The 19,421-nt window shown below is 38.6% G+C and overlaps 1 protein-coding gene across 1 annotated transcript; it reads right to left on the reverse strand.

Annotated features, from left to right (window-relative positions):
• Nucleotides 1-225: 225 nt before the first annotated feature.
• LOC140155357 (F-box/LRR-repeat protein 18-like) lies at nt 226-18,398 on the reverse strand. Its single transcript, XM_072178171.1, has 10 exons — nt 18,238-18,398; nt 16,193-17,081; nt 15,140-15,305; nt 10,950-11,118; nt 9,284-9,308; nt 6,788-6,951; nt 5,461-5,703; nt 5,000-5,098; nt 4,236-4,355; nt 226-2,272 (listed from the first exon to the last, which is right to left on the reverse strand). Exons 1-10 carry the CDS (start codon nt 18,390-18,392, stop codon nt 2,110-2,112), a joined length of 2,193 nt encoding a protein of 730 aa, XP_072034272.1. The 5' UTR covers nt 18,393-18,398; the 3' UTR covers nt 226-2,109.
• Between the last annotated feature and the right edge of the window lie 1,023 nt (nt 18,399-19,421).

Consider the following 19,421-nt stretch of genomic DNA (forward strand, 5'->3'; position numbering starts at 1 on the left):
TCTGTTATGACTAATTATTAATATGAACATAAAAATTATTAGCAAACTCAGTCATACCCTGTACTTAACTTTTGAATGCTTAACAGGATAATATATTTTTTTCATCTAAAAAAATTACTGCTGTATTTTGCTAGAATTGGGAGTGGTTTGTAAATAAATAAAATATAAAATATTTGAAATATATATAAAATATATAAAATATATAAATAAATTTATATAGCGCATTATGCCAGGCCTCAGTGCGCTGAACAAAGAAACCAAACCCACAAAATTACACAAAAGTACATATTCAAAAAGGGAAATACAACCAATAGAGCAAAACACAATAAAAACATAGCAAACTATGCCAAATAAAATCTATCTATCTACCAACAACCTGTATAACAAACTATGATTTAAGAGCGTGGATGAGGCTCACATAATCAAACGCAAAAAACACCCACATATACATGTGATTGAGATTCACAGTGCATTGCAAGATGGGGACAGTAACTCCTCTGCAGTTGACACAAACACAAGCAAAGTAAGAAATTCTATATATGGAGATGTATTTGGAGCTTGCAATGCACCCCTCCACATGGATAAAAAAAGGTCCACTTTTCTGAGAGAAAATGTTACAATGTCCCCAACCAGGTCCAAATTAGAAAAGCTAAATTAATAAAAGGGCCACTTTTTCATGTTAAACTGTTCAAAACAGAGCCAAAAAAAAGATCAATTTCAGGGGGATTAATTCCACTTTTGGCATAGGCCATACCAATTCCATTGTTTGTCTCAAAGTCCTTCAGAAATATTAATATGGAAATGCAGTTTTATATTGCTTTGTTTAATTTTTTTTAAAGTCATGATGTACGATCTTATAATAGGAAATTGGTTAATTTTTTTTCAAACCTGATTTTTTTGTAATGTTTACTGAAGTCCCAACTTTCACCTAAATGGAATTGGCCAAATTTGTTTATTGCCAAATATAATTGTCTGACAGATCTCATGATACAAATGATTAAATTTTTGAAATTTTTTAGCCAAAAGAAGCATCAATGCGATTAACAGTGTATAGAGGTCAACTTTAGGCCCTAGACTGCAGCTGTAAACATCCAACTCATATTGCCTAATTGTATGAAAATTAAGCCCAGAAAACCCAACAAAAATCCTTTAAGACTATTTTGGTACTTTTACTTAATTCTTTAATGTAGTCTAAGCAATTAGGGGGGTCAAATGCCCCCCATCAGAACTCTTGCCCCCCCCCCCCCATGTAATCAAGGTTATCAAGGGGTGTTCAATAATAAGGCAACGTAACAATTAAAATGTTGACTCATGTCCAAAGGATGATTTAAAGACTTCCCATCATAAACTGCAAAAGTGTTATCACCAGAGTTTCAACTGCTACTTTACTTTTCAAATCCCATTGAATTCTGTGCAAAAGATGTTGCTTGAAAATTGTGGATGTGTCACTATTACTTACTCGATTTCAGAACAAAAGTGATGAGTGTATAAAGGATAATTCACACCTTCTGTAGATAACATGAAATGTGAAATCGACCAGCATATTGACAGTGTTTTATTGTAAATATAGCAGTACAACACAAATTAACCATGCACTTCTATGCAGTATAGCAGAACAGTGGTGTTGTATTACTCACACTGCTCTGCTCGCTGCACAGTTAACCCATTAGGGTGTTTGGTAGTACTTAAATCATCCTCTGACTCTTGTCAACACCACACCCCTCTTCCTTTGTTGTAGACCATAACCAATCCAGTCCGACTGCCTGCCCCGGAAGCACTGCCGGGCTAGGCAGCATGTTGCCTGGGCAGGAAACACAGGTTTTGGTAACTCTTTCGAATTTGGCAGACTAAGCCCTAAATTGTTCATGGTGATTTTATATATAAAAGATCGATGGAAATGTTACTTTTACACACGTGAGCTACATGTACGTTGACAATTTTTCACCGGGGAGGAAAAAATTTCACCAGGAGGAAAATAATTTAAATTGCCTGGCCTGGTAGTGTTTCCTAAGCAGGCAGTTGGACCGGACTGATAACTTAAGACATCTTCTTGTGTGCATCTTCCTTATTGGGAATAAGAATTTTTCAGGAATAGCCACAAGATGACTACTAAACAGGGCTAAGACCATTCCATCCAATTGGTTTATCACATACATGGCTTCTCAGTAGAATAACTTCCTTCATGTGGACTTGGGCTACTTTGCCTAAGCTCTCAATTCTGTCATTTCCAGTTGTGATACAGACATTCAATGCTGGCCTCTGCTCTTTGTATCTAAATAAGGAAAATGAAAAAAAAAGTGCAATTTTACAAGTATTCCTTCATCAGATGCCTGATTGCTCATATGGGTGGAAATGCCTGGTAATGTAAAATACTATCTCTGTTGAAAGGAACAGAAGAGTCCAAAAAAGGATTTCATGATGTTAATTGTAATTTTTTTTTCTATCAGTCAATTCAAAGTATTCTACTGTCTGTCCAATTAACTTAGACACCCGGTTTTTATGATTTATTTCAAAAAGTTTTCATTTTGGCAAAAAGTCATGAAAGAAAAGTTGCTAATAAACACTGTCAGACCTAACAGAAATTTTTAGTAAAGCGATGAAAAAATATTTTTCCTTGTCTACTTTTATTCAATTTTGACCGATTTACAGCAAGATATCTAGGTCCAGGCGAATATTCCTAATGACTTGAAACTTTTGATGGGATAATCTATTTACAGTAAGGGGTGTTTGAACATGGTAATCATGAATATTGATCAGTGATACCACCCTTTTTTCTTTGTTCCTTATCATCGATGCAATATAATAATAGATGCTTTTACTAATTCACAATAACTCAAAAGATGTCACAGTTGGTGTATTATAACAAATGATAGGGCAAGTTACTATGAATCTGGAGTGTATTGTGGATTATACTCCTCACATCAGAACATTCATAGGGCATACAATTTGTATTTATTATAGAATTGGGCCAAGCCACAAGCATGCACAGAAGAAGGACAGAGGGACAGCTGGGATCACTCGTTAATACACTAAGAATAAATAGGCCAATAAGAAACACTGTCTGCATTTTATGCACTGAATTATATTGAACAAATGTTTTTGGTGAGGAGTATAATTAATTTACTATTTATCCATTCACTATCCAAAATCACCATACCTACAAATCCGTGCAATGAGACCTTCCAAAATAATGGTACCCAACTTCTACCGGATTTTTTTTTAAGTGTTGAAGCAACCTTCCAATTTCAAAAGAATTTCAGGTAAACTCTTACTCAATGCTTTGAAAACACAAAAATGCTGTTAGGTCTCAGCAAATGTTAACACTTTTCTTTCATGACTTTCTTTGAAAGTGGATATTTTTTCAAATAAGTAAAAAAACTGGGCGTCTAAGTTAATTGGACAGACAGTAGTAGGATACTTTTATACCTATATATTTTTATAATACCACATCTATTCTTCTGAGGGGGGCAGACTGCCCTAGCCACCAGGGGTGAAATTAAGTGGGAGACGGGAGCCATTTGGCCCCCAGAAACTCTGAAATGGCCCCTGGTTCCATCTCAATTTTAGTTGACCAGGGGACACTTTTCTCACAAAACTGGCCCCTGGATAGTGAACCAAAAATATCAAATTACAAGCAAATAGTGCTTATTTAACTCATCCATGCAGCACATCTTTATTTTTATTGGCCCCTTGGTAATTGGAAATGGCCCCTGGTTCTTCCAAATCTTGGTGAACCAGGGGCCACTTGTTTTGCCAAAGTGGCCCCAGTTCAAGCTCTCTTATTTTCCCCTTGCTAGCCACCCCTGTATACCCCTTCTCCTGCAATGAGATGTTGCAGTTGAAATCCATACACCCTTATGGAAGACACAACCTTTCAAATGGAGTTACCCATTCAAGTAACCCCATTTAAAATTCATACTCCCTGTGTGGAAGAATAAGGTCATATCTTCTATAAGGCAGGGGTATATGAATTTCGATTGGTGGTAGGTTGGGGTCTTCTTGGTAACCTAAAGGGAAGCATAACAACTCACTCACTGACTTGACAACTAATGTGTTTGAAAATCTTTTGGGAAAAAAATGTATATCTTCAATATGAAAGGTCAAAATAAGTATACCGCTTACCTAGAGTACGAAGTAACTATTAGTCAATTCAATTCAATATTGCTATCTATTGTATACATTTCCATGTTGTTTTCTAATTTCAGTGTTTTAATTTCATAGTACATGTATATTACCTTGCATTCAGGTCTGTTGTTAACCTCTTACATGCTGCGCCACTGCTACCAGTCACAATATGAAGTACACACAGATTCTTGCATTCATGGAAAACACTCAATACACCATTGTGGGAAAATCTACGACAAATAAACAAATCATAAGGCCATTACTACAATAAATATTCTGCTTGCGCTTTCCCTTCCATTTACGTGGACCACAGATTTTGAGTTTGACATGGTTTAATGCTCTGCATGCTGGCCATAGTTTCAACACAAAAAGTTCAAGTTTTGAGATATTTTCTTAAAATTGTTCATGCTGATTCCTAATATGGATTTGGAAATTTTGGAAAATTAGACAAAATAATGCACTATGCACCCCCCTTTTGGGCCCCGTGCATTGGACGCATCAACATCAGTGCGCATGCATTATTTTGTCTAATTTCTCTCCCAACAAGTACTACGCATTCATTAACCTATATTCATACATATACGCTATGTAACAGCGCACGTGATTGGTCGAGAGCCAGGCATATTATGCCCGGTGTCCCAGATGTGAGATCGCCGGGTAGGGAAAATGAAGGAAAATCATGTTTTTTAACAATGTTACTGGTAGTTTTTTGTTATTATTTTGATGAAATAAGAATTACAAAATGTTCTGGTATGTATGGACGGGGCAAGCGGCCCCTCAGGCATAAACAACCGTTTAGTCATGAAAATATATGAATAAACCCCTAAATCAATGTTTGTGTAGGCTTGTGCTATCTGCCAGGTTCACTACTTACTGAGATTTGAGTGTCAGCAAACATAGTCTAGTGAGTTGTGTACAATGTTGCAAGGCTTTGCACAAGGTGTCATTCACTCTCAAGTAAGGCTGCTCCACTCTGGAATAAAATAACATACAGATATACCAATTATTTCAACAGCTGTGGCACAACACAAAAATTATATACTTTGACTTTAATCTTAGGTTGTAGCAATTAATAAATACAATTTTAAACAAGTGTGTTTCCAATAATCTTTTGATCAGCTTGGCTACTGAGGCTAGGCCAGGTCACAAGTTTTTGTTTGTCAGTGGTGCAGAGGGCATGTGCCCTGGGTGCTGCCTCAGGAGGTGCAGAATCTACCAATTCAGCGCCCCTATATCGATTCTGCAACCCCTCCAAGCAGTGAAGTCAAAATATTTGCATGTGTTCAACTATATAGTCATTTGAAAGACCATGTTTAATCATTTAATGATTTTCACCTGAGATCTTGTAGGCTTTTAGCATACTTCAAGGCTTCACACAAAGCTTGCTGGTATACACAGCCGCCCTGCAATCCTATGTAAGCCAGTGATAGAAAGCGCAGTCTGGAGCATCCTTTGGTGATCTCAATCAAGCATTTCCCATGTAGTATCCCAGGTAGCCAGGCAAGAGTCAGTGATGAAAGATGTTTCCACTGGGATATACAAGCTAGATGATTGTCTTTGACCAAGTGTTCTGCAGCACTACAAATAGATTATACAAATATTTCATTGTCATTTCAAGTCTTGTCTCTTTGGGATCGACCGCCGGTTCCTGGTAGTTCCATCCAGTTGAAGCCAGTTTCTATTGTTCTAAATAATGGAATGCGGTTCTACCGCCGGTAACCGCTGGTCAACCGCCGGTCGAGTTTTGAATTGATCACTAGGTAGTCTTGAAATTCCGCTTTACAATAAGCAAACCCCTGATTAACAGGATAATGAAAAAGTTAGAAGTTCACAACAACGTACAAATAAAGAGCAGTCTCACAATATTACAACAAGTATTAGGCCATCTTAATTTAATAGTTCATCTCAAAGCCCTTCCCAAGTTAAAAACCTAATGCGGAATGCATTTTTTAGAGTTTTTTTTTTTTACTCAATTTTTTTTATCTGTGACTTTTATCTGTGTGCTTTTTGACAAAATTAGACCACTTTTTATCTCTCAAAAGGAAGTTTCACTGTTTTCAAGATGAATTTTATTGCGATTTAAGATATTGGATATTTGGACATCTAGCGATGTCAGACATATAAAATTTTTGGGAGGTGTATTTAGGACAAAAATAAAACAGCGGAAAAAATTAATAACACGCAAAAAGCGGGCGATTTTACTAATACGCGTGCGGGCTTTGAGATGAAATATTAAATTAAGGGTATATGAGGTATTGTTGGTCGAAGCAGCCAAAAAAAATTGAAAAATAACACTTTGGTGTTTTGCAAAAGTTCATTCTACAAATCATATACTTTGAAGACTTGCTTAATTTATTGTTGTTTTAAAATGAGTTATAAGTGTTGTTGTTTCAGCCCTCTTTACAACATAACTCAAGAACCACAGAACCTACAAAAGTATATCTGTGATATTTGAATTTTTCCACACGCACGCTCACAAAATCTAAGCCTTGACGTCCTCAACCACAAAAACAACGGCACTGCGCAGGACCACTGCAGAAAGTTGTCTCGGGCAGGAGTTCTTGGTGAATCCGGAGGAAAACTACATTTATTATAATAATAATAATATAAATAATAATTATTTGAATTTAGATGGATTTAAAACATGCAATAATACACATACCAGAAGGATTTGGGGTGACGTAAGTCTAATAAGCCCAGAATGCCAGCACTTAATGGTGAAGGAGCACCCGATGGTGAGTGTTGCACTGATGGCATAACTTCAAATTTCTCCAGGAGTGGACATGATGAGATGCATTTCTCTAGTGGTCCCCCAAGCTCATGGCTCTGAAATAACAACAAGAAGAAACTAAATCATCATCATCATCATCATCGGCTGCCAATCGTGGTCGATGAAGGCACAGTTGTCAAAGTTGATGGGTGTCTCCATCCTTCAAGGTACTTCTCCTTTCGCTTCAAGGTACTTCTCCTTTCGCTTCCGCTCCACTGTTTTCCCAGCATCATGGATCTTCTTCCTCCAACTGACCCGGTCACCAGCTTTCACCTCCCATGTTTCAACATCCATGTCAGCTGTCCTCAGATGACGCTTCACAACATCTCTGTACCGAAGTTTCTGCCGAACACGTTTTCTCTATCCTTCCGTGAGTTCACCATACAAAACAGCTTTTGGTAGTCTTTCATTAGGCATCATCACCACATGACTGACCCAGCGCAGTTGGCTTTTCACTAGGATGGCTTCTACGCTCTCCATTTTGGCTCTCTGAAGCACCTCTCCATTAGGGACTCTGTCCTGCCATGATATTTCCATGATACATCTAAGGTGGTAAAGTTGAATGGAAGTTAACTTCTTGATATGCCTCCGATAGAGTGTGTAAGTCTCAGTAGAATACAGGAGTTAACAAAAAGAAATTACATAGGAGCAAAGGTTCATGACCAGATTGACAATCTCATCCCCCACCACTTTACCCTAAATGCAGATTCTGGTATCGTACGTGTGAAAGCTCAGATTTTTTTCATTTTTCATTTTTGGATTTTTGGGCCTGCTACGGTACGATTCTTTGATGTGTGTGTATGACCGTTCTGCATGCCATGTATGTACCAGGGTACGTACTGTATGTGTTATGAACATCGCATACGCATTCGACTAACATTTCTTATTAAGACAGTTTATTCAAAATCTCGGATTTTGACAAAACCACAGCATAAAGTCTTGATATTTGCAGGGTTTCTTAGTTTACTGAAGTACATTACAATCGTGTAAAAAACAGGATTTTAAACAATATTGATGGCATCCTCCATCAGCAAATGTTACAATATGGCTTTAAATATATAGAACAGTCCCTTCTCACCCCAAAAATTGTGTACTCATTTGTGCCATGGTGGTACACATTTTTGCTAAAGAATCCAAATTGCTGGAGCAAATTATAAACTCAAAACTTGGCAAGAATGTTTGGCTGATGGACCTCAATGTAAGGGGACAGGTAAATGGCGAGTTAAAAGTGGGCGAGTTAGATGAAAGCGAGTTAGAATGGCGAGTTACCCCATGCATAGATTTAAAGATTGACCCCTGCTGAGAATACGACAAGTCCCGCTGACGAGTTAGGATTTTTACGGCAAGTCCTGCTGGCGAGTTACAATTTTAAGGCAAGTCCCGCCGGCGAGACTTGTTAAAAATAATGCCTGTTATAGTAGCATGGAAATTAAACACAACCAGGGGCGTAGCAAGCGGGGGGGACAGGGTGGACGAAGTCCATGGGCCCCGACGGTTCAGGGGCCCCAAGCAAAAGAGAAAATGAACTATAAGCTCTGATTAAGGAGATGCTGAAAGGCAGGGCTGAATTTACCTGGGCTATGCCAAAATTTGGAGGCCCCAAACTCACCGTGAGGAAGGCATGTGCACTCAAGAGGCCAATTTTGGATTACAAATCGGGGGCCTACTTGGGGGAGCACGGTGGCCGAGCGGAACGGGCTACGACTCATAATCGGAAGGTTGCGGGTTCGAGCCCCGGCGACGCCATCGTGTTGTGCCCTTGAGTAAGACACTTTATCTCGATTACTCCTCTCCACCCAGGTGTGAAATGGGGAGCTGTTATGAATACTGTCCATTGAGCGCCGCCCAATGGTATGAGCATGCCTTGGGCATTGTATGGCAGGTGACATATTCAAACGACGGCGGAATAAATGTAAAGCGCTTTGGTACATGTTCACATGTGAAAGGCGCTGTATAAATACCAACATTCATTTTTTATTTTTAAGATCGACTGTGGTGGCAGAGGCATTGCATATTAGAGGGACTCCGACCTTACTATAGGACAATTTTTTGTCCAAAACATGCTGTTGCCGGACTAAGACGAATATGCACAGGGCAATTTTGGGGGCCCCTTTAGCCCCATGGTAAATCTGGCCCTGCTAAAAGGGCCCCAAACTGTTTCTTGTCCATGGGCCCCAGAGGCTCTTGCTATGCCCCTGAACACAACCAAACACATGGTTTTACTATGAAGTGGTCATGCTCCTTAGCCACACCCACTTCCGACTGAAGTCACGCTGTGGATAATCAGAGAGGTATATCCATGGCTGCAGGTGGGAGCTTAGGCATTTTATATGTTGATTGCCCATGAGGATACACATACAATAAATAAACATTACAAGAAACACTTACCAAAGACTGAGTACTTGAGCTGGCCCTGTAAATGTGAGAGGGAAATGTATATGAAAATATAATTAATACTTTAAAACAAGAAATGCTTTGTGTACCATGCTATGTTGTACGTTCTTTTATAAACAATGTCAATTGAGAACAAAAATACCTTAAAGCAGTGAATACCCCTTTTGTGTTCCCTTGCTGGACGTACAGTGTAGATAGATCACATATAGCATATAAAGATGCATTGTAAACAATAGCATTGTTGTCCATGTCTCAGCATTAAAAACTATGAAAGTCCATGCACTAACCTACGTTATTAACATTACGTCAACCGCGTTCATATGTGCATATGTGCATGAGTGTTGGTTCAAACATACACATCTGAAGACACATGCATATTACCCTTTGTCCTAGGAGATACGTATCTGAAGAAATGACGCACTTGGGCTCCTTTGCCTTGGGGTATAATTTCATGTACAAATAGAGAGCTCTCTTCTCTGAAAATCCCAACAAGAATTAAGAGTATGGGAGGGCACCTTTATAGTTTGTGCCTAAAATTCCATGTTCCAGTTATGTCAAGGGACTCCATCACACCATTGGCAAATTCTTTATACGGTATAAGTGGGGTATAATGTCTAGGTATCATACAAGATTAAAAACTCAAGTTTGGTGTAAGAGGTGTGTACAATGGGGAAGGGTGTGTGGAGAGTGTGGGGATGGGGGTGGGGTGGGGTGTGTGTGTGCATTTGTAATTACCTGCAAATGGGGTGATCATGTCAAGTATGTTACTTCAAGAGCTTCAAGACTTTTTGGTTTTATTAGGTGGCTGGTTTGTCGTAACGATCCAGATATTCTCGTCAGATTATTATCCACCTTATGTAGACCCATATTGGAATACGGAATACCAGGGTGGCTCCCTTACTAAATTGGTCATTTAAATTCACTTGAAAAAACCCAAAAACTTCTGGCTCGTGTTTGTGTTCCTGCTCCCTGGGGGGAGCAGGAATATATATGGATACCTACATATGGATACACACATAACCATGGATGTCCTTCACCGTTGTTTGCTGGATATAACCAGGAAAACGAAAATAACATAAAAATGCATTTAAGGGACCGTTCACAAACACTTGTAAGGGGGGGCCTGATGCAAAAGGGGGGGGGCTGAATATTGGTGGCCCTCCTAAGGGGGGGGGCCTGAAAAAATGACCACGATTTTTCCTGGGAAAATTGAGTTTATATGCTTTTCTATGGGGTTGACCAATAATCTTCATGTCAAAAAAGGGGGGCCCTGAAATTTTCGAGGTCTGTAAAGGGGGGCCCCGAAAAATGTTCGCGATAAAAATTTTTTGCATCAGGCCCCCCCTTACAAGTGTTTGTGAACGGCCCCTAAATGTGGTCTACGTTTAGGGGGTTCAGGACGATTCACAGTTGGATAGGAAGTGGTCGGGTGTGTGTGGGGTAGGTCCACGGTGTGTCCATGGTTAGATAGGATTAAATCATAAACGAGGAGCTCATTTGCAGGTATTTACAAACATGGGTGTGTAAGGTGGTGGGGGTATGTGTGTAAAGCTGGGTCTGAGAATCTTGGCTAATATATGTCACCAGCATTAACCAAATTAAACATTCATTAAAAGTAGAGACTGCAGTCCCCAAATAAGCCGCCCTGAGTATATCTTACATTGTTGATGATTCACCAACTCTCTGCCGTCGTCCAAATCCCTGAGGTCCACTGTGTTCTGCGTCATTTTGCCTCTTTTCTTTGCATCCTTTGGAATCACCACCAATCAGCTTCAAACAAGATTCTTTATCTAGAACAAAACAAGGTGGTACAGCTAGAGACAACAAATCTGTGAACAAAAAAAAGTTGCAATCTCAATTTAATTCCTTCTTTTCATACATACTGTAAAAATCGATACTTAGCATATGTGCTTACTATCCAGCGCTTTTAAAACATGCAAACATAAAGTGCCCCATCCACAAAAGTGTAAAGGGTTTTGAGCAAATCAGCGATACACATAGTTATATATACGAACAAGTAAACCTGCAAATTTGTGTCTCAACCCCATTAGCTCAGTTGGTAAAGTGCCAGACTTTGGTACAATTTGATGTTTTGAAAAGCACTCGATAGTAAGCACATATATGACACGATCTGGTCCATGGGGGCCAAAGGATGCATTTTTGAAAATTGAGTTACTGTAATTATTACATTATACATACAATAGGCTATCATTTACTGAAAACACCAAAGGTCTAGCATACTTGCTTCAAAAGTTATGAAGTTTTTGATGTCTATATTCTTATGGTCATGTTTTTTATGTTGGGCACCAGTTGCGTTGCATATGTATTTTTCAAACAAATCGCATGCTTTTACAGGTTTGGTGCTATAACTTCAAAAGTTTACATTAGAACCCAATAAAAGTATATATTCTGAGAGCATATACTCAGACGATTTCAGAAACAATATAATGGGAGTCATTATACAGGGTGACCCATATAATATACAGTGTATAACAAGCAAAATAAGGATGACAATATTAATTCAGTTAGGGGTGTCACCCCTCGACGTACATTGATAATGTAAAGTTTTGACACATGTTTATTGTTTAATATAGTTAACTTAATTGCCCACCCAGCCATATGGAACATTTAGCGGTCAAGTACTTCAATTATGTAAATACAGGGTGATCAAAAATCTATCAATATTTATATAAATTTCTTCAAAACACCCCTTATCTGGCACTGAAGATGCAAATTTTCATGATTGAGGCATGTAACTAGATGTAAAATAAGCTCAACAATCCAGTTTTGAAAGTTAAAAGAGAATTCGACAAAGCATTTTCGTAAAAATGGACTTTTTGGATCAAAAGTGAGCATGAGGGCGCTCTTTCAGATTTGACGCAAACTTTCTGTTTTACTAGTTTTTAGTTTACTGAATTAAAGAGGATCACAACCAAGGTCTGCTTAAGAAATTTGAGTCTTTTATCATGTTTCGTTTGTCTATAGCACCCTTTTGAATGTTGCCTACATTAAATCCCTATTCAAATACACAGAGGGCAACAAACTTTATTAATGTAGCAACAAGTAATTAGTAATTTTTAATTGTCTAATCAACACATACTGAGGCAATGAATGCTAAGTATGATATCACTTGGCTGAGATCAAGTACAGATAAGTAGAAATCCATCAATAATGTTTATTGACGATCATGTGGCGGAGGATCACCGTTGTACAGCATTATGATCCTCCACCACATGATCCTCCATCACATGAGCCACCCCTGACTAATTAGACTTAACGAGTTACAGTAATTAGTACAAGTGAAAATCATAAATTTTTGTTTCAGAAATTGAAAGACCAATGTCTAAGGAAAAAAATAGTACTAAACAAGCTCATAATAAATATCAAATAAACAGGCTACATGCATGTAAACACATCTTGATGAGTAAGAATGCAACAAAACCACCCTTTTTAGGTGCCCAGTATAAAAAACATGACCTTATGTATGTTATTGTTTTTTACTCCATATTTTTACCTTTATTTCAGTTTCAAATTTGTCACCTTTGGCCCCAATGGACCAGATCGTGTCACATATGCTAACTATCAAGTTTTTACGGTATGTGATGCGTTATCACAAGCAATGATTCCGTACATCATCCATGACACATACATTAAATTTCCAATTCACCGTAGATGCGATAATGCAATAGGATTAACTATCATAGCAAGAGATTTAAACAATTATTTAATTATAATATATTGTACTGTACGTTTAGTATTTCTGCATTGAACCATAGATGTCAAAGAACAGGGATAAAGCCCTGAATCGTAATTCTATAGAATATTCATATCATGCGGATCACTTGCACCTGGAAGATTAGAATCTTTGAAAAGAGCGGTTTGTATTCAATCTATGATTTGCACACATACACAGGTGATGAGTGCAACCTGCTTGCAGTGCAGGGCAATATATTCAAAACTGTTTAAACCTATTGCTATGGTAGTTAATCCTGTTACATCATCACTTCTATGGCAAACATCATAATACAAGGGAGTCCAAACAGGTGCTGATCAGTGCATGATGTTGTTATAATTGCTATTTGCAATGGGTAACACTCAACAGGCACATAATAATGCCCTGCTTTGCTAATCACTATCCAACAGGTTTATGCAAGCGTCAATTTGAAGCTTGAACCTAACCACTTCAAACCTCGGCATATTACTATCAACGTCAATTCAATACCGATGATTGAGGTCAACAAAAGTATGACAACAGATTTATGCAAGCATCAATTTGAAGCTTGAACCTACCCACCTCAATCATTGGCACCAAATCAACATCGATAGTATGTTGAGGCTTATGGTGGGTACATGTAGGTTCAAGCTTCAAATTGATGCTTGGATTAGGCTAAGCAAGAAGTAATCTCATAAAAAAGGTTAATGAAATGATATTATTAGTTTCCCCATCACATTCGTTTTAATCAGACACAAGGTGACAATTTCATTATTCAAAAAATATTCATTACTTTTTTGAAACTTTCATTATCCTCCAAACTTTCATTCTTCTTGTATAGGGCATATTTCCCTTAATACATGTGCATGGCATTCAGGATGTTGAAGTATTTTGGATAGGGGTATTGTAACATTACAAGTATATCTAAAATATGCTGAATTCAATTTTTATATATAATAACTGCCTCCTATACAAGACCTATGCCTGGGTCTTACATCACTGTTAAAATGTTGAGCCTTAATTCATGAAGTTGATTTAGTTGTAAGTGCATAGCTTTGCAGCACTACTTAGATTGATTTAGCATTAACATCTGCAATTAGTCTCCCCTTCATCAGCACTTACAATATATCTACCGTATTTCGTCAAATAGTCCCCCCCCTCAAATAAACGCCCCACCACTTTTTTCAACCAAGATGTTTCAAAAATTCGATATTTCCATGCTATCTTGTGTAGTAAGCTTACCAAGTTGCTCACATGGTCGATAATAGCAGCAATAAATGGCAAAAATCTGCATCGGAAACCCGGAAGTGAACCAAAAGTCAGTGTCAAAAGTTCATAGTTCGTCATTTTAGCGTGACTTTTAAGCTTACCTAATGATTTTAACAGGAATTGTCGTGCTAAAAATGACCTCTAATAAACGCCCCCCCCTTGGGAAAATGTAACGCCCCCCGGGGGCGTTTATTTGACGAAATACGGTATGAATCACAAATTTTCACAAATGAGATAGCAATTTTTACCCAAACAGCAACTACAAACTACAGTTTTGTCTTGATAGTAAAGGAAGCGATCCTGTATATAAACAGTGATCGGAGTGCCCATCTCTCTTTCATTGGTGATTGGGTCAGACTCCTCCATGTAATGTTGCTGTAGGAGGATCGTGTGAAAACATTTGCCATTCCAGCATTTAAGAATGCCAGTACCTTCCTAGCATTTACCTTCCCAACCTTCCCAGCATTTAAGAATGCCTGAACCCATTCATACACATGGGTGGGGAGGAGTAATCGAGATAAAGTGCCTTACTCAAGGGCACAACATGATGGTTTCGTCAGGGCTCGAACCCGCAACCTTTCAATTATGAGTCGGAGCCCGTTCCACTCGGCTACTGTGTTCCAAGTTACTTACAGGTAAATAAATGGTGGTCTTAACCCTGGAATTACAAACACTTTTGGGTTTACAAAATTACAAACTCTCATGATAACTGCTAAATTGTTGGTCTAAAGTATATAAAAGTATACATATTTAGAATGGCAAAGACTTGATGAACTCATCTGTGAGGTAAAATTTGTTTATAAAATATTGGTTTATAAATTATATTGGCTGGCCTAATAGCACTGTACTACTCTCCTCCCTGAGCTTACCTTTAGTGACATTCTTGGCAACGCTATCCCAGAATTCATTGATGTCGATCAACATGTTTTTGGAGATTCTGTTCTGAATATGACACAATGAGTCAAGGAAGCTGAGATGCTTCACATGAGAACACAGAGCTACCAATGATGTCATCCACCGCTTGGACACTCCCTCCTGGTAGAAACAAATATGATCAATTATACATGTATTACAAATATATTTAGTATGAGAGGCATTCAATAAGTTGTGCCTCAACTTAAGAAAGATAATCACTGTATCCTACAATACCAGTTTACCATGTTGGATAAAGAGAGTAGGGTCATTTTCTCTCGGCAGAACTGTGTTAGAAAGGAGACATATGTTTTATAGTTTACTTGCCTTCCCATGTGAGCCAGTCATTTTAATAGCCAAAAATGTATGTACTTATTATTCCAGCAATATAACAAAGGATATTCTGGTTTATGGAACAACACATATCTCCAATGTATAAAGTAGAACTGTGCAGAATAATTTCCCTGAGCAAATGAGTGATTGGTAAAAGCAGCATTTATTTTGGAAATTGTCATCTGTGCAAGGATTTTATACACAAAGGACATATAAATTCAAGTCTTCAATGAACCTTACTGAATATTGATCATCACAGGACAGCTTATAAGGATTATAGGCCTACTGTACATCAGACCGGAACATTGAGGGCAACGGAACTTTGTAATCAACAAAAAGAAGACTGTAGAAATTATTAGTATGATCTATATAAAAAGTGTACATGCTTTCATGTTATGTGCATAATCATTGTCAATCATATTATACTTTTCGTTAAAGATTCAGATTTGTTAACTGAATAAACAGTGTGTTTTGTTGTGCATTCTGAAGTGAATTTGGGTAACAGGTGGTTTTGTCTCATTAGCGACTCGTAACAACACAAAATAAGAGACACATTCAAGCTCTTAGGGTATTTGATTGAAATGGGTTCCTGGAAACCTCTTGGAGGGGTTGTAATCCTTTAATGATCTAAATCGTCATTATCATTTATAATTTATAATTTCAGTCAAAATGTTTACCTTGTCAATATCAATGAGCTGCAGAGGCATTAGCAAACTTGTCACTGTAGTGAGGTGCTCCAAAATGTCTGACCAATGGTTTGCAACATGTGATCCTGGTTTGACTGCATGAATATGGAAGCAGTCCAATCTTTCAGGAAACCTCATGAACAGTGGGACGATGTCCGGGCCGGCTTTTACAGCAATTCCGGTTACCACATTATGGTGTGATTGCGAAGAATTCTTCATACTAACGTGTTCTAATTCTTCCATATATGGCAAGCCTGTTTCAGTCTGTACAGGGTGCCCATGAAGGAGGGTAACCAATGCAATCCAAACTAGTTTATGATGCACAGGAAGCAGTGGATCAATGTATACATTTGTCATGCATTCAAACATATTATGTGCAGTGTCCAACTCCAAATGAGTAAAAGAGTCACAGGAGCAGCTTTTGGACTTGCCACTGCAAAATACGCTTAACATTGTCACATTTTCGCACATGCTCAATACATATAATCCTTTTGTACACTTTGAATCAATTATTAGGTTAACCTCCACTAGTCCTCGTAATGTATCACAAGCCTTGTCACTCATACAATAAATGTTGCGGGCAAATGGTGGTAACACTGCATCAGTTCGTACCACATATGCTCCAGCATCAGTGACTGCCAAATGTTTCAATGATACAGTCACAGAGAGGATCTTATCTAAATCTTTTGGAGTCACAGAGCAACTTCGTAGATCCAGTTTGTCTAGATTTGGGCACTTGATGACACATTTTGTAACATTTTTTGAGTGTAACCAGTAGCAATAAGCAAAATCAAGGTGACGAATATGCTGGCCACCACCTCGTAATACTCCAATAAGTGTATCGGCATCCAAATTCCAGTCATGTCTTCCATCCAAATACCTGGATGAAGAGAAAGAAATAAAAGAGGTATTGAGAGCTACTGAGAGAGTATAAAGAAAGTCGGGACCATGTTTAAACATTTTGAGTAATACTGTTAGAATCAGGACTCAGCGGGGATTGAAACCCGGGCCTACTAGCACTACTGGAATACCCGACTTCACAGTTGGTACTATGCCTGTGATTTTCGGGGAATTTCGTGACTGTGTACCATATGTAACTTACGGACGGGAACCCGGGGTACAAGTATCACCAGGGATCAAGTCAAAGTGGAGTGCAAAATTTGAAAAAAAATTATGATATTTATTGAAAATCTGCAAAATATTTAATGTAAACAATACAAGTTAAAGAACAGCTTTCTTTCACATTGACCTCTGGCCTCGTCATGGATTTTGGTTACTATCAACCACTTACTGTGGGTCTATTTTTCGGCGTAGTGGTAATAGAAGGAAAGGGAAAGACCGAACGACAAAAACAAGGTCTACATCCAGCCATAGTGACACGCCTAAACATGGTGACAGCGCGGATATAACATCACCATCCTTTGCCGAGATGTTAGGGCGATGCCCCAGTTAAGCCCGGTAGGTCTTCCGGCTGATATGACACCTAAGCAGCTTCAGGACCATGTCCAGAACTCGATCAAAGAATTCCAATCTCATGTAAAAATGACTTTGGATGGGCTTTTCAAAGGGATGAATAAGGTAGAAAGCGAACTAAACAGATCCATCGAGTTTCAAAGTTCCCGCATCAATGCCATGGAAGCCAAACTCGACCCCCTAGAGGAGGAAAATCACTGAACTGAACTGAAACATTGCATGACTTTTTTTGGGATTTTGACCTGTGATTTGGGCTGAAAATATTTTGCAATGGGCTATTCCAGTTGAAATCCACACCCCTGTGGAAGATTTTGGAAATAACTTCCACAGGGGGAGTAAGTTTTTCAAATGTAATTGGTCAGGGTTAATCATTTTGAAACTCTTACTCCCCCTGTATTATAGCTTTACCTATATCTTCCACAAGTGGAGTGAGTATTTCAAATGAAAGTTACCCAATTGTCTATTCTATTCAAAACTTATACTCCCTCTGTGGAAGACTTTTAAAGCTAAATCTTCCACAGGGGTAGTGTGGATTTTAAATGGAATAGCCCAATGCTGCTTACCTCATGAGACTGACATCGATGCACAGATTGGAGAAGCGTTGACTGACTCTGCTCAGTGATACTCTGTCTGACAAAGCCAGATAGCTGATAATATGTAATAGGACTTCATCTGACAGGCACTGTAAGTTTGTTTGGATGCTCTCTGATCCTCCCATTGTTGCACTCTGAAATTGATCATTTAAAAAAACAATGTTATAATTTTAAAACTTGTCTGGTGACTAATTTTGAAAAGTTTCTCTGTTGTAACATTTTTTTTTAAAGAAACAGGAAACGTAAACCATTTTTCACCCTAATGCCACAGTGTCGTCAACATGTTTGGTTTGATGGCCACCTTATTTCCATTACTGTAGGGATCGAGTCAGGGTCGCCACTAGAGGGGGTATGGGGGTGTGACACCCCACAATACACAATACACCTACACCCCCCCACCTGTTAGATTCTTGAGCGCCGTCCTAGTTTTTAAAAAATTGGGTCTACAAATTACAAAAATTTTCCGTTGGCAAAACATGCTGTTCACCCCCCCGAATCATATTGGTCTAGCAACGCCCTTGGATCGGGTCACCTTTGACATCTCTTTCAGTTTGAAATGTCTAAAACAGGTACCAAATTGTAACCTCTGTTAAGGGAATCTGGCCTGCCTGTTCATGGCGAATAGTGGCAAGATAGCCATGTCCATACATTGAAATGTAAAGTTGCAAAAACAAATTTTTCTATGGCCATGCATGTGACTGTCTTAACCTCACCATACAGAAAATAAAGCCAGGATGGCAGTGTCTTATCAGTATTATTGATTATCAATAGACCACCTACAAGTAAGTAATCATAAATCGATTTTTGACAGGTCAACAACAACCGTTATAGTTTGACAAGAAGCTAGCTTATCTCGGTGCAGGGCAAGCACAGAGGAGTAAGATAAGACAGAGCGCGTACCACCAGTCAAAGTCTCCGCCTCATCCGATAATGAGGGCCGATTGTTCCATGAAATGCGACAGGCGAGACTGCTACGCAATTACAGCGTATTTTCATGGTCTATCGCGTAATCGCAGCGAAAAGCACGCAACGCTATATTGCGATATCTGCTGAAGGCACGCATAGCGCTGGCGTGATTGTTAGACACTGCACGATCGAACAATCGGCCCTCATGAATATGCGAGAACTTACCGTATACAATACACGGGGACTTT

Source organism: Amphiura filiformis, chromosome 6 (genome assembly GCF_039555335.1).
Source record: "Amphiura filiformis chromosome 6, Afil_fr2py, whole genome shotgun sequence".
Taxonomy (NCBI): Eukaryota; Metazoa; Echinodermata; class Ophiuroidea; order Amphilepidida; family Amphiuridae; genus Amphiura; species Amphiura filiformis.

Excerpts from the sequence above, each read along its gene's own strand:
- LOC140155357 (XM_072178171.1), bottom strand. The coding sequence starts at position 18,392 with ATGGGAGGATCAGAGAGCATCCAAACAAACTTACAGTGCCTGTCAGAT. Across the intron at positions 11,119-15,139 it reads TGCCAAGAATGTCACTAAAG|ATTTGTTGTCTCTAGCTGTA; the intron begins GTAAGCTCAGGG and ends TTTTGTTCACAG. Across the intron at positions 4,356-4,999 it reads TTGCTGACACTCAAATCTCA|ATTTTCCCACAATGGTGTAT; the intron begins GTAAGTAGTGAA and ends TATTTGTCGTAG.